The sequence below is a fragment of the Rhea americana genome, unplaced genomic scaffold (assembly GCF_003343005.1).
Source record: "Rhea americana isolate MKP2758 unplaced genomic scaffold, rheAme1 scaffold_63, whole genome shotgun sequence".
Classification (NCBI taxonomy): Eukaryota; Metazoa; Chordata; class Aves; order Rheiformes; family Rheidae; genus Rhea; species Rhea americana.
Genome location: NW_028186790.1, coordinates 2,886,131 through 2,904,666, shown reverse-complemented (window position 1 = coordinate 2,904,666; position 18,536 = coordinate 2,886,131). Strand labels below are relative to the sequence as shown.

The window sequence follows — 18,536 nt, the reverse complement described above, 5'->3', positions numbered from 1 at the left end:
CCCCGCCGCTGCCGCCCACGGCCGCCGCCGCCGCCGCCCAGGAGGCCGCCAACGGCCTGCAGATGCTGCGGACCATCGGCGTGGGGAAGTACGAGTTCACCGACCCCTGGCACCCCAAAGGTAAGTGGGGCCCGCGGACGCGCCAGCAGACGCGCTGCACCCCGCCGCSGGTGTCCGCCCCGGGCCCACCGCCTCCTCCCGCTGTCCGGCCRCGCCGGAGCGTTGTTTTCGGGCGCCGTACCCTGGGCGCTTTGAAACAAAACCCCCCCGCCCTCCGCTGGCTTCGTTCCCCGTTTGGTTCGCGGCGTTTTCCGCGCCGCCCTTAAAACCCAGGAGCGTGCCGCATGTGAGGGTAGAGTCAAAACGCAGCTTGCGAAGATATAAATGCAGACCTATCAGCAAAATCGATCACATTGATTTAAAAAGAGAGGGGAGGAAAAAAAAAACACCCCAAAGCCTTCATTAAATCTGTGATATTTTATGTATACATTAGTATTCAGACAACAGTCCACGTRTAAATTATTTACTTGCCACAAGCTATTAAGTTCTATTGTGTAGCTCTGTATAAAGACAAGGAATCTCTTTTAAAAATGATTAGTCCAACAAGTCTTCTTGCTTATAACGTAAATTGTACCTTGGTATAYGCAAGCCCTCACCAGACCTCTCTTGAAAAGGAGTTAAGGCCCAAGTTCAGCAGTACATTTCTGAAGCTGGGTGTTTAGACTGTTTTTACATTTTTAAGTCCAAAYGCGATACACGATTCAAACCCGTGCAGGTGACCCTTTGAATTTGTCTTTTCCTTTAAATCTAGATGGACTTTAAATGAAGTGAAAACAGGCAGGTAGCTGAAAATTCAGACAGCTGCGCTATAAGATTTTTTGTTAAATTTTTTCCATTAAAAAAAAATCTAACCCCACAAAAGTACTTTGCCAGGCAGTTTTATGAGTTACAAACCCTTGATTTTGCAGAAAGAGGATAGGCAGAGATTTATGCTCTAAACCTGGTAGACCGAGTTGAGGCAGTTCCGCTGGATGTCTCTGTTCGTCGTGGAAGCTATTCCTCTTCTAAAGCCATCACCTCAGTTCTTGGTGGCCACCTATCCCAATTTACTGCGCTGGATACTCAGACGTACGATCGAGTTAACGCAATTTAAAGGCTTACTTGGTGCCATCGGAGCCATGTGCAAATATACAATACAAGGAAAAACACATAAGCTTAAACCACTTWCGCTGTGGTAATTTGATCACATATCTGAGCCCTACTGACGCTAACCTAGTGAGACAAATGAGCCTGTCAGCACCTGCACACTGGAGGTTAGGAATACTCTTCAATGCCTGGCGTACTCGGGGCGGTAGCATCAGCTGTTATTTACTCTTCCTCCGTGAATTAACCTTCAGCATATCTCCAGCCAGCAGGTGAAGTAAACTTCGAATCAGAGCCTAAGCAAAAAAGAACGTAAAATCAACCTTTGGATATTTGATTTGCAAAGTCTTAGTTAGCATTCTTGCTTAAACCGCTATGAACCRTAGTCTAATTGTCCGAGCTCTGTTGAGCATTCGGGAGATTCAAGTTTGCTTGACAGCTTAAGAGGCAGCGGTCAGCAGCAAGTTATTCATTAAGGTGAGRGAGAGAGTTCCTTGAATATGCCAAGCACATCAGAGCTGGCTCCAGTTTGGTACTTGGAGACCTTTGTACCTAGGACAGACTCATCAGCAGAATGTTGAAACGAGCAGTTTTTCTAAGCCGTGACAACTGCTGACACATTAACCGTACCAAACCATATATATTGCAGCTCAACAGCTGTTTGCCAGGGATTAGCCAGCTTCTCTATTTATGATCATCAGGTATTGATTTTTTCCTATGCCTGTAAGGGTTAAAAAACAAACACACATAAGGTAATGAAGCRTGTGTATACAAGCGTCTCATCAGCAGGACTTGTTTTACAAGGAAAAAGTCATCTCTTCCTCCATTTCCACTCTTAAAAGCCCTTACTTCCAAAGCTATAATTCTTCTTGTCAAAGCTAATGTCAGACAAGGTATGCATTATTAACAGTTGGGTTTGGTGTGGTTTCTGAAGGAGAGAGGAAGAATCAGAAAAGAGAAAACAGCTTGATTTTGAAACCAGACCTTAAACCTTGCTAGGATAAGATTCTTAATATTAATCTTACGGATTACAATGTCGTTCAATTTTCAAATTATTTTTTGTTTTAATTTCTACCCTTGGGGATTTCAGTCTCTAAAGCCCAGATGGTTTCACAGCCTTACATGWTAGACAGCTTTCTGTCCAGGAAGGAATGGAAACTATGAGACAATACTGAGCTCTTCAAATATACAAGTTGAAACTGGTTCTCTACCAGTTTTATTTAAGTATTCTCTTTCTCTCTCTCAGGGAACCTTGGCCAGTATTATAATAAGAGCCACTGCTAATGGCCTTAAGATCTWTCTCATTATCCTGAGATACTCTGTATTATTATTTCACTTGACAATCCAGTCTTGTACAGGTTTGAATAAGTACCCAGCTATCCCTTAAGTGAAAGAGCAGTTCTTGCTGGTTAATATGATAGGGTTTCATATATTTTTAGACTTTATTAGTGAGCTGATTTGAAATGTCACGTTTTATTTCCTATAATTATGTTTCATTTGACGGTGYATATGGTGGGGCAATATTATGATGTATTCATTCAGCACCAGGTTTCTTATCTGGCTGCTTCCAAATAAAAGTAAACAAATAAGTTACTAAAAGTTAAAGACACTGCTGGTATGCAGTTTCACTTGCAATAGGTCAAGAGATCTCACTTACATGACTGAAGGAGTCAAGTCATTTTTTTGTCGTTTTAATAACAAGAATCTTTATATAAACAGATATGCCATTCTCTTTACAGTTTTACAACCCGGTCCCTTGGGGTTCTCAATAAATATTTCCTCATAATTCCATTGAAATAACTTGCAAGAAAAAAAATTTTTGCATGGGTTARAGATCTTCTTTGTCTGCATGGGTAATATTCTGTGAGCAGATTTTTTTATTGTTTCTATAATATACTAAACATGAGGGTTAAGTTTAGCTTCACAATCCATTTACTTAGTGAATTTATAAAGCAGTCACATTATGGGAGACATAAATAACATTTCAGAGTAATTATTGCTTTTAGGAATGTGTGAAGAACTGTAGAGCTATGAAATGGGTGGGATCTGATAGCATACGCAATCAACAGTAGTTTTGAGATACTTCTGGTYTGAACTGTAATTGCCCTTTGCATAGATGTTACAGCAGATAGTACTGATTGTCATCAAAAGCCATGTCACCTTAACAGAAGAAATGTCATAGTAATATTTTAGAACAGAATCACTCATTGCTTTCTATCTGTGTCCTAARTCTTGCTCTCCAATGATAAAGATAAGTGCCATAGGAATCAACAAGGCTGCATACTCCAAGCAATGCAGCAAAGATCTACTGAAGCTCATGTGGCCARTATGTATGTAGTTTATGTATAAAGTAGAGAGAACTGCAAAGAATGCTCAAGCATCATTTCAGTATTTTCAGACTGCATGGTATGCCTGCACAAGTTGTCACTTGCACAACGTGCCTGCAGAGAGGAGAGAAAGGATGCAAATTGTCCCATCCTTTCCTTGCCCAAGGTGCCATTATCCCATGTCATCGCACAGGGGCAGAATGCAACCCCTACRTGCCCACCAATTCAGTTGAGCCAACCCAACGTGGAGAAAAATTAATCTGTGTGATGAAGGACTAGAACAGATTGGTTCTCTTGAAGAAATAACTGAGTAACTGAGATTTAGTCCTTGACTTTTTCATAGGGCRGTAAGCTTCTCTATATCCAAGGCTTGTAGTAAAACCAAAATKGAACTGTTGGTGGATAGCCCTGCCATATATAGAATATAAAAATGYGATCTTGAACTTTGAGATCTGTTACACATTTTAAAAGATGTTTTCTTCATAAATTCAGTATACTTTTGAGCACAGATGCTAATGTAAAGAATGAGGAAAATACAGTTCTTCATTGTAGTACTTTCTCCTGCAACATAAAATTAGCTAGAGAAGTTAAGGGTTTTAATTTGTTAATGTTGATGGATAACACTGATGTTTGTTTCCGTAGTATTTTTGTTCTATAATTTTTCAGTTTGCAATCTTTAACTAGTGGGAAGAGAAATCAGATGCTAATTAGTGTTCAGAATGTAATGACTGTGGCATCATAACAGTATCAGAAATAAAATCTGAATGTTAATCCTTGTAACRCTAATTTCTTAACACTTCATTTTCAAGCATCACCAAATACCATAAACTAAACAATAAAAAAACTACMAATGAATACTGTTGCATCACCACTTATTGATTGTACCTTTCACACTTGACTTTATTGCATTGGAATTCTCATTAGGCCTCAGACAATATTTACTTTCCTTAATCATGAGTTGTAACAAGGTAGACTACAACATTCTGTCAATAACCATCAACTTTTTCTTTGCAAAAGTGATGCTTACTTATTTAAGGCTGAATTTTCAAAGGGAGTTCAACTGGACCTGAATTCAGTGCATGTGCCTAGTTTTAGACATTAATTCGGGGGAAAAGGGGATAAATTCAAAATGCAAACTAGCATTTGGAATTCTAATAACATTAATGWAAGGATGTTGTGTGATAAAGACTCTAGGAAGCCCATGTTCAGCTCTTTACCTTGCACCAAAGTGCCTGAGTAACCCTGGGAATATCTCTCTTATTTTTATATATATCCATATGTGTTTGTGTCTGTATATGTGTGTATATATAAAATATATRTGTATTTTATATATGTATAGGTATGTACATATAAGTGTATATAGAACTCTCATATGATTGTCAGATTGGGGGTCTACAGCAGAAATAGTAATACATTCTAGCTTGTGTTTCTTGTTGAAGAGTTAAGTTAGCATGTAAACCTGTCAACATAGTGCTTGTTTCTTACTATGTTTCCTTAAAATGGTCTTGATCTTCTGGGACAGCCAAGTGGTACTGAGATGCCAATAACCAGTAGTAACCATTTGTAGGCTCAGGTGTGGTAACAACACTTCAGAGTTCTAGCACGCTCACCCGCAATACTGGACTTAAAATGAACTGCCTGGGCAGGTCTTCTAAAATCAAATCTTTTTCAAAATTAATTACRGTTTTCTGTAATCAGAATAAACTCAAGGGAATTGCAGAGTTGATGAGGTTACCTAAGACATTAGCTGAGTGAAATTGAAATACATTTTATCTTTTTTGTGTCCCAGCTGGAATGTTTTCAGGAATTCCCGCCCTGTCTTTTAATGTCACTGTTGGTCGGGTCATGACAAAAAGAGATTTAGTGCATTGAAGAGTCAAAGAGAACTTGTAATAGCCATAGAACATTACCTCGCTCAATGTACAGTGTGTAGAAGGTCACTGAATTCTCTTTTGATTGACAGCTCTCAGTATGCGAGTGACTTATGATTTCTTAGCTTCAGCTAGAACAGGAGCCTCTCATCACTACCAATATTTTATGTCAGATATTGTAGAAAAACTATGGGGTTGCTAAAATGCCTTAAAACACTCTGAACCTGCTCATGAACCTGCTCAGAAAACTCATCTGCTCCCTGCTATTTATTTTGGTAGGTGTTTTTTAAATAAGCACCAGATTTGAAACTTTAGTTCCTCTGTTCCTGAAAGTACAGAGCTAAGAAATTTTGATTTTATCAAATAAATAATATTATGTCATCACTTTCAGATCCCCTTAAGTAATTAGACATTGATACAATTAAAAATGTTTTAAACATCGCATACAGTTTCTTCCCACGCAGACTCTAAGACACAGCTTGCTTACAATGTGGTTTCTTAACAAATTTACTTTTGTATGTGATAGTGGCTGCAAAGTGCATTCAAAATAAGTCTCAGAGGATACAGTCTGAGTTCTGCTAAATTGCTGTTTTCTATCCCTTCCCTACAGCATTATGCTCACAGAGGGCAAAATTTTTCAAGGGCCAGATGATACCCTAAATCTAGGCTCCCCTTTGGCTCAGAATACGTAAGCAGGAAATCTTCCCAAATATGAACCAAGCAGTTACTGAACCAATGTAAGGTATAATATAATTAAAGCAACTTCTTTCTCTCTCATTTTCCTGACAGCTTCATATTCGGCTACCTATCCATCCGTGCAAAGCCTGTTCCAAAAATCTCTTGCAGAGAGCTGGAACTGCATTTGGCTGTTCTAAGTGTTGTTCATTGTATATCCTTCCAAAACACTTTCCAGAGTCTCTGTTCTCCTTTCAGGGCCCCTTATGTTTTATTTCTCATTTCTCTGACCTTATATTCCCTTGGTCTTCATCTTGATCATCCTCAGACTAATATTTGGATGCATACCCCATCTGTTCTCCCAGGCTCATCTACCTATTTCCCTTCATGCTGTCCTCGTATACCCTGAGCTACCTTTCCTGAACATCCAGTTTTCTCCACAAGTTTGGCCTTCACTTGAATTTTGCACTAAGACTTCCTCCTCTTTGCAGTGGAATATTTCCACTTCTTTTGCTGCCATTGCTTAAAAAGTGGAGAGTCAAGTTACGGCTACTGCAGACTGTTGGCAGAGGTTGGGGGCATCAGGCTGGGTCCACACTTGATGTGCTGGCTCCATCAGGAGCCAAACTTGTGCATTTGTGTCTACACTTACATATACCAAAGATGGGTTATTCTGTGTGTTCTGGAGCTCTCTAGATAAGTGGATTTATTAAACTGCAATTTTTTTTTGGTCTCTCTACAAACAAATGGAAATATGGGTTTCCTGTAGTCAGCAGTTTTAAACTGAGCAGTGGCTGAACTGTGAATGAAGAAGATTCTTTCTGTGTTGTTACATTCAGTACAAGAATGATTCTGTCTCATGTTAGGTTAAAGAAAGTCCAAAAAGATTTGTGAAATACAAGCATTTCCAAATAGAAACTTCTCTTACCCTGCTGTGCTTTGAGATTGCAGATGATAAGCTGTGCTATCCCATGGCGAGGCTGGGCTTTGAGCCACGGTCAATAACAATAATAACATGGGACTTATAATATACCTTACATCTTTGAAGTGCTTTACAGACATAAATTTTTAAAAAACTGTTTACCTTGAAATCTTCAAACTAATTTGTAATACAGAAGACAAAAGAACTTTAGCTGAAGCAAAAGCTAGAATGACTGCCGTAAGATTAGGTTTGGAGTAACCTCCAACAAATCTGCTTGTTTCAGCTGTCTTCTTRTATGTTCACAGGATAAATAGTATGAGGAAATGAAATATTTGTGTTTCGTGTGTTCACAAGCACTTGTTGTAATCCTTTCTTTTCCTCCTTTTTCTTTCCCTTTTTTAAGTAGGAAATAATTTGGAGGGCAGTTTAGGTGGTTCATACAGAAGAATCTTTCCAGCAATGGACATACTTATGTATTTCTGTGCATAGTCCCAAAGATTTACTGTTAAGCTCTCTCTGCACCATAGGTTGTTGAAGCCTCTTGTATTCAGTTTGTTTTCTGTTCCATGTATATTCAGGTTTCTAGTTATACCAAGTGAAGGTAACAGGGTGTTTATATATAACTCCATCTGAATGTTTACAAATTATGACGTTTGATTTCCAGACTAGATATCCTGGAAAGTGTCATCAGATGTAATCGTCACTAGCAAGGAAGTACATAAGCTAGCAGGAATGATTACTTACAGACAAAATTCCATAATTCAGATATGCAAGGAAATGCAACATAATGTTTTACTGATAGTTCATAAAATTACAACATATGAAAAATATTTACACTTGAAGACCTTTACTCCTGCACTGGAAAAATCTTTGGAATGCCAACAAAATCAGGAGATTCAAGATTTGCCCTGGAGTACAGACAGTAACATAAACATACACGTGTGTACACATGATTAAGTGTGAGTTTGACTACAGGTACAAAATATTTAGTAAAGTTTGCACGGTATGACAGAGTAATACTTTCCAAGGAGCTGAAAGTGAGATTTGTGAGTTTAGGTGAAGATTTTAGAAAGATCTGCTTGTTGGCATTGCAACGCCAAAACACAAGGACATAAGATTCGAGAGAACATTGTACTTCAATTTGTGGTTCCTCTGATTTTTTTAGATGAAGGCAAAATGTGTTTTATCCGTCAGCCTGCTCACTGAAGTATCTGGCAGAGAGTGATGAAGATGGTATGAAAACCTCAAAATTGGCTAAAATAGAAGAGATCTTAGAATAGTGGACTGATACTCTTATTCAGTTCAACTGATTTGTAGAAGATCCAGACACAATGTCAAGCTCAGCTTCTCTGCGTGATCTTTCCTTGTAAGTGAAGGGGGAAATGTTCCTTGTATTCCCAAACTGTAGATGCTTTTTAAAACTAGCAGCATTTTGCAAAAGACGCTACTATCTTGTAGAAACAGACTGAGCAGCAGTGCCAGCAGCCTCCTATTGCCTGTAACCTAGGAAATAGGCGATTCTGCTCTTTGCCATTTCCTACGTGCTGTGTGGACTTGGTTATAGATGTGAATTTTCTAGATGACTGGATTTACTGGGGTTTAGATGCTTTTCGACTAGATATACGCTTATCATAGCCAACCTGTGCTGTTTTAGGAACAATCAACTTTGGTTTCTTTTTAATATTTTTGTGGAATGGTTAGAGCTCTGATCTGGAAGCCACATGAAGCATCCAAATGCAAAAGCATTTTGGGAGCATTTCAGAAAAACTTTAGCTGGATGGGTAGCAGATACCTTCAGTAGGAATTGGTCAAATGTTTTCAGTTTCAGACAGATCCAGATTCTGAACCATCAATGGGTACAGAATCCTTATGCTATGTATGTGATAACAAATACAGAAATATCTTGTATACAAATGTGGCAGGAACAGAGTTTCTTGTTGCTTCAGCTGCAGAACAACATGGTTCCACGTGCATTTTTTTTGCTAGCGTAAGGTAAAAGCAAACTTGACTTCCTGTCCTAGGATCAGCTAGCTATTCAAGGACAGTCAAATTTACTCATGAACAGAAACAGAGTATATTACAAGAACACTCTGTGTGTTAAAACCATACACCAACAAGACTGCCTTCTGTGAGAACTTAAATGAGTTCCACAGCCCTTCCCTGAAAGCACCATTTAGGTTTTTGTGTAAACAATCATTGTTTTACCTTTTTTCTTTCTGTCAAGACTGCCATATAGACATACATAAATGGCTAAAAATAATGTGTTGACATATTTAGAATGTGCGTTATAAATATCACACTATATTTTAATGGACAGGTAAGAGAGGGAGCCTAGTTCACAAATACAAAGCCTTTTTGCACTTATTAAGTGAACTAATAACATGGGCTGTTTTTTATCCCTGTCTCATTGAGAGTAATACTGGGTTTTCAAGATTGCTTCACACTCCTCATTCCTGGAGTAGATTGGGACCACACTGTGTGTTTATGAAAGAAAAGGTATAGCCGTATTGCATCCAAATGAAATAAGAGAGGCGATTTTAAGGATATAAATTGTAATTACTCAGTCTGGGTATAGATTATAATTATGTAGTCTGGAACTAGGCCAAGACACCAAGATTAATATTTTAAATTTGGGGGGAAGAAAAATGAGATCACGTTCGACTGGGTGGATAGATATCTATCAGACATGAACTCAGAATCAAGATGGTTCAAGGAACTTACCTCCCAAAAACCTATAAAAGGAGTTTTACTTAAAATCATAAATGCACAGTAGAATAATTAAAAAAGAACATAGTGATAAGGAAGAGATATGATGACATTTTTGAATGTTATTATGTGGGTTGTAAATGAGAAAGAACCATTTATATTCAAAGCTGAAATCTTATTTTAAAGAACTCCAACTGGTGGTCAAGTCTGTTAGGCAAGATTTTTTCCCCCGTTTGCCTAAATTTAGAAAGTAAGGGTGGCTGAACATGGGCAGCTAGGTCCATGTTTATCCTAGAGACATAGTATATCTTACGTGGCCCTTAGCTGCTAGCAGGGCTCAGGTCTCCCATAAGTGCTGACTGAATGCAGATGTCTTAGATATCCCAGAATATCTCAATTGGCATGAAATACCAGCATGTGGGTGACTGAATCAAGCTCCCGTGACTGCTCAGTTGAGTCACTCTTGGCTCCATTGACTCTGTTGATTAAATTTCTTTTAACATTATAGGAGCTTAGACCCCTAACACATTTGAATATATTTAAATTTAGATATCTTAAGCACAAACTGAATCCCATCTTAAGTTTCAGATACAGGGTCAAGAGTCTCAGCAGATGGACACCTGAGGGTGAACACAGATTCACTGTCAGAAGTACAATGTGACAAAGTACAGTCGACAGTTTTGACTCATAGTTTGTTAAACTGTTACTGATGTGTTATTTCATATAATTTCCAATGCCACCTTATACTATATAATATATTAAGGCCTAGTAGGAGGGTTAAGATTAAGGGAAAGGTTTACATACTTCTTGCAAGAGACATCACTTGCAGTAGTAGAGAGTTCTATAGAATACTTGAGGTTTGGTTCAATAGTGACTCAGAAGAAAGAGCGCCATATATTGAAGAACTATTTCCACCAGTGCTTAGTCTTTTCTCAAAGGTTTCCTCACAAATTCCCAGCTCATCATGGTCCTCATCAGCCTGTGTAATGTGCTCGTTACACACTCATTTTCAGCTTTGGATTTGTCCAGGCTGTCTGCTGGGGAAGGTTTCCTCTGGTAGAAGTCTCCAGGTACCTGAACAAGTGAGCTGTAAGTGTTACTAATAAAAATCCTTTAATCCACTTTAACAATGATAAATTGGAGTTGAGAACTCCTCCTTACTTTACAGATAAATTCAGTTCAGAATTTCACCTAAGTCAGGAAATCATTTTACTGGTAGGAGAAAAAGTCCTAAGCACCCTGATGTGGACAATGGGAATTAAAGGCCAAATGTTCAATGGCTCTTACTGGGTGACTGAAGCACACACTGATGACTGAAACATCTGCTGACATGGCTAGTTAATAGTAAATTCACTGGTCTTTTTCATTATTTTTATTCTTTATTTTCCACATATCATCATGCGTGCATGAGGAAAGGAAATTCAGCTGACGTGGGCCATTAAGATTCAGAGTGGACAAAGATCTGACTAAAATGTACCTGTCTGGATTTAAACGTATTTGCTAGAATGCCCTGGTAGTCAGTGTATGTATCACATATGAAATATTTATTATAATCCATCTGCTATCCTACATTTTATTTCTGCTTGTGTGTTCAAGAACATAGCATGGTCATTTCCAAAAAAAAAAATGAAGTCTTTATTCTTCTTGCTCAAAGACATAGTTTTCAAACTAAGGGCTCGTCCTGTTAATCCGTGACCCACAATGGTTTGTGCCTCTTAAAATATCCTTAGATCTCTCATTCAGATAGTGACACTTGCACACTTCCTACAGTACAGCTCATTGCAGTGTTATACTGGGCACAGAGTAATGTTCAGGTAGCAGAATACAACGTTACATGACCTGGACAGGCTTTAGGAAGCCCCACATGTTCCGGTACCTGATTTCTAATTCATCTATTATTTCCAAGCGAATGTAAACTCTCTGTTTCATGTATAATTTTGAAAATCTGGCCCAAGTGGCATTTTTTTGGTGCGTCAGTATGCTAGCATCTGGCTGTGGCTGGCTTGGCAGACAGTCTCTGTCATTTAAGTAGAACCGAACTGCACTGATATGGATGGAAATGGTCCTGCACCAATTTCCAAAAGGACGATGGGGCTATTGGCAAATTAGATAGTTGGAGAAATTCTCTGACTCACTTCCTTTTTTTGATGTACCAGCAAATAAAATTGAGAGGAAAGCAGAAAACAAACTAATGTGAATGTAATTCCCAAATTTCAATCTTCTATATATTATGGGTCATTACCCGTTAATTTGCTAAATGGCAGTTTTCTATGAAAGAAAAGTTTTGTTTAGCTGTATAATGATGACAGATGATCTAATTAGTATCATCATCACATTGAAAATGATAAAAGCATTTCTTTTGTATGTCACTGCTTTTAAGCAGTATAATATCAAAAATGATAACAGTATGAAAATTGCACCAGCCGCTTTCATATTGTGAATATAGAATACCTCAGTGATATGATACAAGTAATGACAGGTACTTTGCCATGTATTCATTTTCTCCACTCTCTAGCCTCTATATTACAGTGAAATTAAAGCTCAGCACTAAGCCAACCAAATGTGCCTGAATGTAGACCCATCTTTTGAGACTGTGAATGGCTAGAGTCCCTTTACTATTGCTGGTTATGATAATTAGGTGATTATAAACAGGGTTTTTGAGGGGGAACACTGAATCATTTTTCAGCTAAAGAAGTTGGGGGGATTTTAATTTCAGGCCACATTCGTTGCTTGAATTAGTTTTAATTATATTCCATATAAATATTTGCCCCATATCCTGGTCTTGATAGTGGTAGATATTCTCATTTAAATATAAATAAATGCCAGACTTATTTAACATGGAAAAGTGACTGCTGTGACTGTGTAGTAACAATTTTCTTTGTTGCCATGGTTTGGATTTTTATATAAGCTTTGCAAATATAATAAAGCTAATGGAGCTCTTCATCCAAGGAAATGGGTATATTCAAGAAAATAAATTACATTTTGCAAGCTAATGAGCTCTACTAATTGTGTTTATCCTTGTGAATTAATACAATTTAAGCAAATCTATCCCCAAAATCAAGCATTTGATTGCATTTTAGCTGCATGGAAATCAGAACATCCGGATCAAATCTGAGTTTACTGGATATCCAAGGGGTAGGGAGGAAGGTTAATTTTCATTGACTCATACAGCTGGTGCTAGCTCCTAGTAAAGCAGGAAAAGTTACACTTTGAAATTTGAGACTTTCGTAATTTTTTTATTCAGTGCCTTCCCTCACAGACAGAATTTTCAACAAAGAGTTGTGTGTAATAAATCCTATGTAATACTATGGCAAGCATGTATGAGTCATGGTAATTAGCCCACATGCCCAGAGGATAGGATAAGTATGGAAAGAAAAGGGAATAACAGTTGTACTCTTTAAAAGACAAGTTGTCTTCACAGAGTTCCCGCTCCTCCCTCCCTTTTCTCACACTTTTCTTTGCCAACATTTGGATTTTTTTCTTCTTATTATACACAGGTTTTCAGTTCAGTGAGGCATTTTGGGAGATGTGGGACAGATAAAAATCCTCTGTGTATATTTTGGCAGATTTGGGATTGTTTTCCACTTTGGCTTTTTGGAAGGATGGCAGAGAGTACCAAAAATGAGCAGTTTTTCCAAAATGCTTGAGCGACCATGGGGGAGATTCTGAACACATAAGCAATATGAAGAACTCTCCTTTCCTCAGTACCTGCTCCTTCCAACCCTCTTTTTACCTCTGGTCAGCCTTGATCATGCTCTTTTCTCAAAGTTTTCAGTAAGGCAGGAGCTGCCCCTGTCTTGTCTGGGACTCAGAAAGGCCAGGACCATCCCTGGCTCTCCACAACCTCTGAAACTCTGCAAAGACTCAAAAAACTCCTAAGAAAACTGTATTGGTCAGCAACACCTGGCAATCAAGCACTAGCAATGAACTATGTACTGTAAGAAGGTGACAACACTTGTCAGCAAAAGGTCCTTACGGAGACGGTTCAGCTCGCCCCAYGTTAGGTTGCTGCCACATCGAACACCACAAGAGAACGCGTGGCTGAAATGAAGTTTCAGCCTAAGTGACTGTACTTTCTTGGTCCTGACTGCACTGTAGTCCTGCTTTATTATTCCGCCAGATCATTTTCAGTGCCAGCACAGGAGTCCCAGCAGTTAACAGCCCTTGCTGAGAAGTGGGCAGATTCCTTGGACAGAGCAGGCATGAGATCAGAGGGCTCCTGTTTCAGAGCTGCAGGCCCTTCTTCATTTAAAACACAATTTTGGTAAGCAGAGCCAGGCAACTTTTGTCAGCTGCTGAAAAAGGAACATCTTAAAGATGGGTAGCAGACATACAGAACGGGAAGACACTGGACTCAGAACTGAAATTTAGTGACTTTTTTCTGCAACTCAGGACCTTGGACAATCTTTCCCATCGACTCCACCCAAAAATGCACTCCCATTGTCACTGGGTTTCCAGTTCTTAGAAGGGCTGTTAGGRCTTGTCACGTAGAAGCTGTTGCATTAATTGTGTTTGTGTAGTGAGACGAGTACAGCTTCTCAGAGCAAATACAGTAACACTTACAAAAGTACTTGCAACGGAATAACTTATTCTGGAAGGAGTAAAGAAGTAAAATAAAGTGCAATAATATGATTATTAAGAGTTATATTGGAATAATTGATTTTAAAAAAAATCAATCTTGAAACTGAAATATTTACATAGGGAAAGGTCTTGATGTACAGAGCCATTCTGGATTCGGCAGACTCGAGGCTCCCCAAGCAGACATTGAGACATCAGACTATAGCAGCACTGAAGCAGCCATGCCATGGATGTGTCGGTTAAGAGTCCCAGAGTACACACCAATGAAGTCATTATCTCATCAACAATATGCAGTTTAGAGCTATTTTTGGCAGATGCTACTGTGATTTTCCATAGCAGAACACAGAATTTCAGTGACAACTTTATTATTTGATATCACACCACCATTAAAAAGTAAAAAAGAAGAAGCCAGTAAAGATAAAATAAAAAAAAAATACATTAAAAATTACATTCCCACCTGAATGAAATTATTGGCAGCTGGGATAAAAGAATCTGGAGTTTGTTCAGTCCTTGGTACTGAATGACTCTGTTGGCCAGAGGAAGACTGGATCCCAGAACTCCTTGATTCTAGCCATGTTCATAATATAGTTTTGGGCCACCTGTGCATCAGCAAGAGTTAAAATCAAAGTAGAGCCTCAGTTTTGAAGTTCCTTCTTTTACAGTGTCTGAGTCAGATCTTCAGTTTTTGATGTTTTACCAYGTGGGGCTGTAGGGGTCACTTCTCAGGCCTCACTGACACCATGCAGATTTATTATAGAATTATATCAATGAAAACACAGCTTTGAGATGTCATGCAGGTTGCTTAGTGTCTCTTGCAAAGTGTTGACCACCCCAAGTCTGAGAAGAGAGAGCTGAGCTATATTAAGGGTTATAGAGCTGAAACAAGTCTGAATGATAGAATTCTGGCAGGCTGTTAGCTCCCATCAGCTGGGAAAATGGAAATGTTTATTAATAAGGACCTTTGACATGAAATGCATGATATGTGCCCCCTGCACTAGGCCCATGATTAACAGCATTAATTATGGGGAGTTCAGTATAGTCTCATGGGGATATGATGTGTAATTCAGCCAGCATTTCATTGTAAATTAGCATTAATGTCCACCTTAAGTACAGTAGGTATCTATAGCAATGTGGAAGGACAGCTACAGTCAGTTTGTGCAATAACATCACCTTCCTATTAAATGGTGGTATTCTTTTACCTGAAAATAATATGAACTTATTAGCATCCCTCTACATTAAATCTTCCCTGTGGCTAGCATTGTAGTATCTCTTGCAATGCATTTAGTGGTGCTATAAAAACTTTCCTCAGTGGTATCATAACAGATTCTAGCTCCTTGCTGATTTTAAACAGGAGCTAGATCATTTTAAAATTTGTTTGAAAGTAGTCTTGATTGCTGTTTCATTAACAATTAAAAGAGCATATAACCTAATGTTTTTTTTCACCCTGGTCCAGAGGAGTTATGCACAGTGGGCAACTCTTCAGTTGGTGCAAACYGTTGGCAATGTAATGAAAGCAATGAACCTTCCCTGATTTGCACTGAGAATCTTGTTTGCTTCAAATTGTTCAAACATACGCTTTCCTAAGGCTATGCTTTATTATAAACTTGTTTAGTAGTAACAAAATATTTAGTTTTACTTGAAATTCTTWTTCCCTAGCTTAGCTTCCAGAAATCCCTTCTGAAACCTTCTCTGTCTCTGACCTCAGTTTCTTCTGACCCACATATGCTGATTCACTTACCTTCATACAAATGACCCTTAYATATAAACATGAATTCTTTACATCCTTATGTAGGGATGTAGCATMTGAGAAACCAAAAAGTACTCACAGACACTGCCTTCCTGTGGTGGATTCTGGAAATGGCTGTGAGGACCATAGCCGTGGTAGCCCCAAATATACATGCTTTAAAGCAGTTGGGGAAGCAGCTGATGACACTGTCAGGAATATCATGCAAATACTGGAGATCAGCCARAGAATATAAATCTCCATTAAAAAGACTTTATGCATATTAAAATATTCATGTATATAAATAAAATACAGTAAAACAGAGAAGAAATAAGAGAGGGAGGGTGCAAGAACTAAATTTTTTTACTTTGAAGGAAGCTGCAAGATTACCAAGTTGCTGTTTTTATTTATTTGTTTGACTTACACCGGTTGTAGGACTAGGGGGGCCTCCTGGGTTATTGTGCTCAATCTTCTGCCATCACAGGCAACCTAGTGCCAATCGTCTAGTTCAGAAGAATCCAAGGACTGCTGGCACACCACTGCATACCAGAGGACACAGAATACTTACTAGCACTCTCTGAAATTTATGGGCTGTAGCAAAAGCCTGAAAGTCGGAGATCCAGCACCTGTTGGGCCCTAAACAATTTTCTGAGCGTTCACTTAGCTGACTGACTGCTGGGGCAAAATGCAGCAGCTGTTGGGCAGCAGTGGCTAAATTTAGGAAATAGAGAATTCCATGCCCAACGGGAAATGGAAAGTGAGGGACAGGAATTTAGCTGTAATGAAAATTCTGCTTAATGAAAAAGGCTTTTACATGCTTTGGTTTCCCTCTTATCCATGGCTGCATCTACAGTGGCATGCCTCAGCCTTGACTCTTGCTGGACATTTGGTATTGGCAGCAATAACGAGTGTCGCTTCTGGGAGGGGCATGCCTCTCGCTGCAGGTCACATGTAGTTGCTGAGAAGTGTAGCTCTTCATCTGGCTTGCTTTTTTTTTTTTTTTTTTTTGTAGCATTTTAATAATGAAAATGCTGTGAAGTGTTTTAAAGTGAAGCAATACAGTCATAGCACAGATACAGTTGAAAAGGACATTTGACCTCTAATCTTCTATTGAGATCAGCAAGTAAAGCAACAGGAAGGACAACCTAATAAGATAGTATTTTTCATTCTGATAATCTACAGTACTTTAGTTTCACCCAGGCATTTACATAGCCCCTTTATTGAAGGATCTGACTGTTCCTTTTGCTCTAGTTGGAGGGCTCTTAAAAAGGAACAAAAACRTAAAAACCTTTGCTGAACCACCTTTCAGGTGGTGCCAGACATCCTCGTAGGGAAGGAGAACAATGCAAAGTTGAGGAAGCTCAGCTACAGATGATAAGATTATTCCTATTCTTTAGACAAAACCAACAAAAGAAGGCAAGGAGAAAGAGCAGGGAGGAAAAAGAAACTCCTATTTCACTGCTGCTGTCTTCATTCACATGCTGCACACGTCCAGATCGGAGCCAGGCTCATCCCGCCTAGGTGTGCCGCAGCCTTGGGACCTCGGCTTGCCTCCCTGTTCAGGGAGGACATCTGGCCAGTGCGCTCGGAGCTTGTACTACCCCTTCTCTTTCATGCCGGGCCACGGCAGCTCACGCTGTCTGAGCCTGTCATGCTGGTATTAGTGATGATATCACGCAGTTAAATTAATTCCAAAGCTGGTCAGGCTTGGAATCAATTAGACAGGAGGCAAAAAATGGAAGCTGGGAAAGAGAGAAAAACAGACAAGGTACAAAACAACTTGCAAGGAGAAGAAATAGCAGGGATGATYCTAAAGGTGGTTTGGGGTTCAGGTCTGCAGGGAAGCTGCAGGTCACAGGAGCCATCTCAATGCCATACCAGTTCCTTCTGTCTCCAGGCTATCTGGGCAGGTGACATGAACTGCCTCTTGGCACTGCGGTTGGGATAGCATCCCATGCTCAAAATGGGGCTGTTCCTTTTCGTTTCAAGGACAACCCTCTGGCAGATGTACAGAAGACACCTTGGGTTAATAAGCAGCAGTCATCTCACTTTGCCTTTACTTTATTCTCCATGTCTTGACCTKGCTGTTGTGCATAACTCAGACCCTGGAACAGGCAGTGCAGAGCAGGCATCTTGCTCTCAGTTGACAACCTCAACATCTGCTCCAAGTTTGGGCCAATAAATCACAAATGTTGGGAGGAAAGGACCACCTTCCTAATGCATGTCCTAACAGCAGTTCYCACAGTGGGCATCTGATCCTTGACTGAAACTCAAGGCACTGCCATATGCAAATAGTAGTAATCTCTGGTTTGTTGTTTCTCCAAAGTCGGATGTGCCTGCATGTGTCTGCTTGGAAGCTTAAATAAACCCGGTTCAGGCTTGTTTGCTTTTACAAGCTTGATTCATCAGCTTGATTTCCAGAGTGTGTAAAATACATGCTAGGAAGTCAAAATGTTTTTTTGGTATCTCATACCAAGTTTGCTTTACAGAAGACTTTAAAAATATGTGTTTTAAATCTTTCACTATCTTGGATGGAGGCCTATATGACTGTAAAACATCTGGCTTTTAACTCTGAAATCTGTAACATTTTC

At 39.2% G+C, this 18,536-nt stretch overlaps 1 protein-coding gene across 1 annotated transcript in view; it reads left to right on the top strand.

Annotated features, from left to right (window-relative positions):
* Positions 1–18,536, top strand: part of KLHL29 (kelch like family member 29) — a 362,303-nt gene that overhangs the window by 234,836 nt on the left and 108,931 nt on the right. Inside the window, exon 5 of the mRNA XM_085320322.1 lies at positions 1–120. This exon is cut by the window's left edge and continues 408 nt beyond it. Coding sequence (XP_085176448.1) covers positions 1–120 — 120 coding nt within the window. The remainder of the gene's footprint in view (positions 121–18,536) is intronic.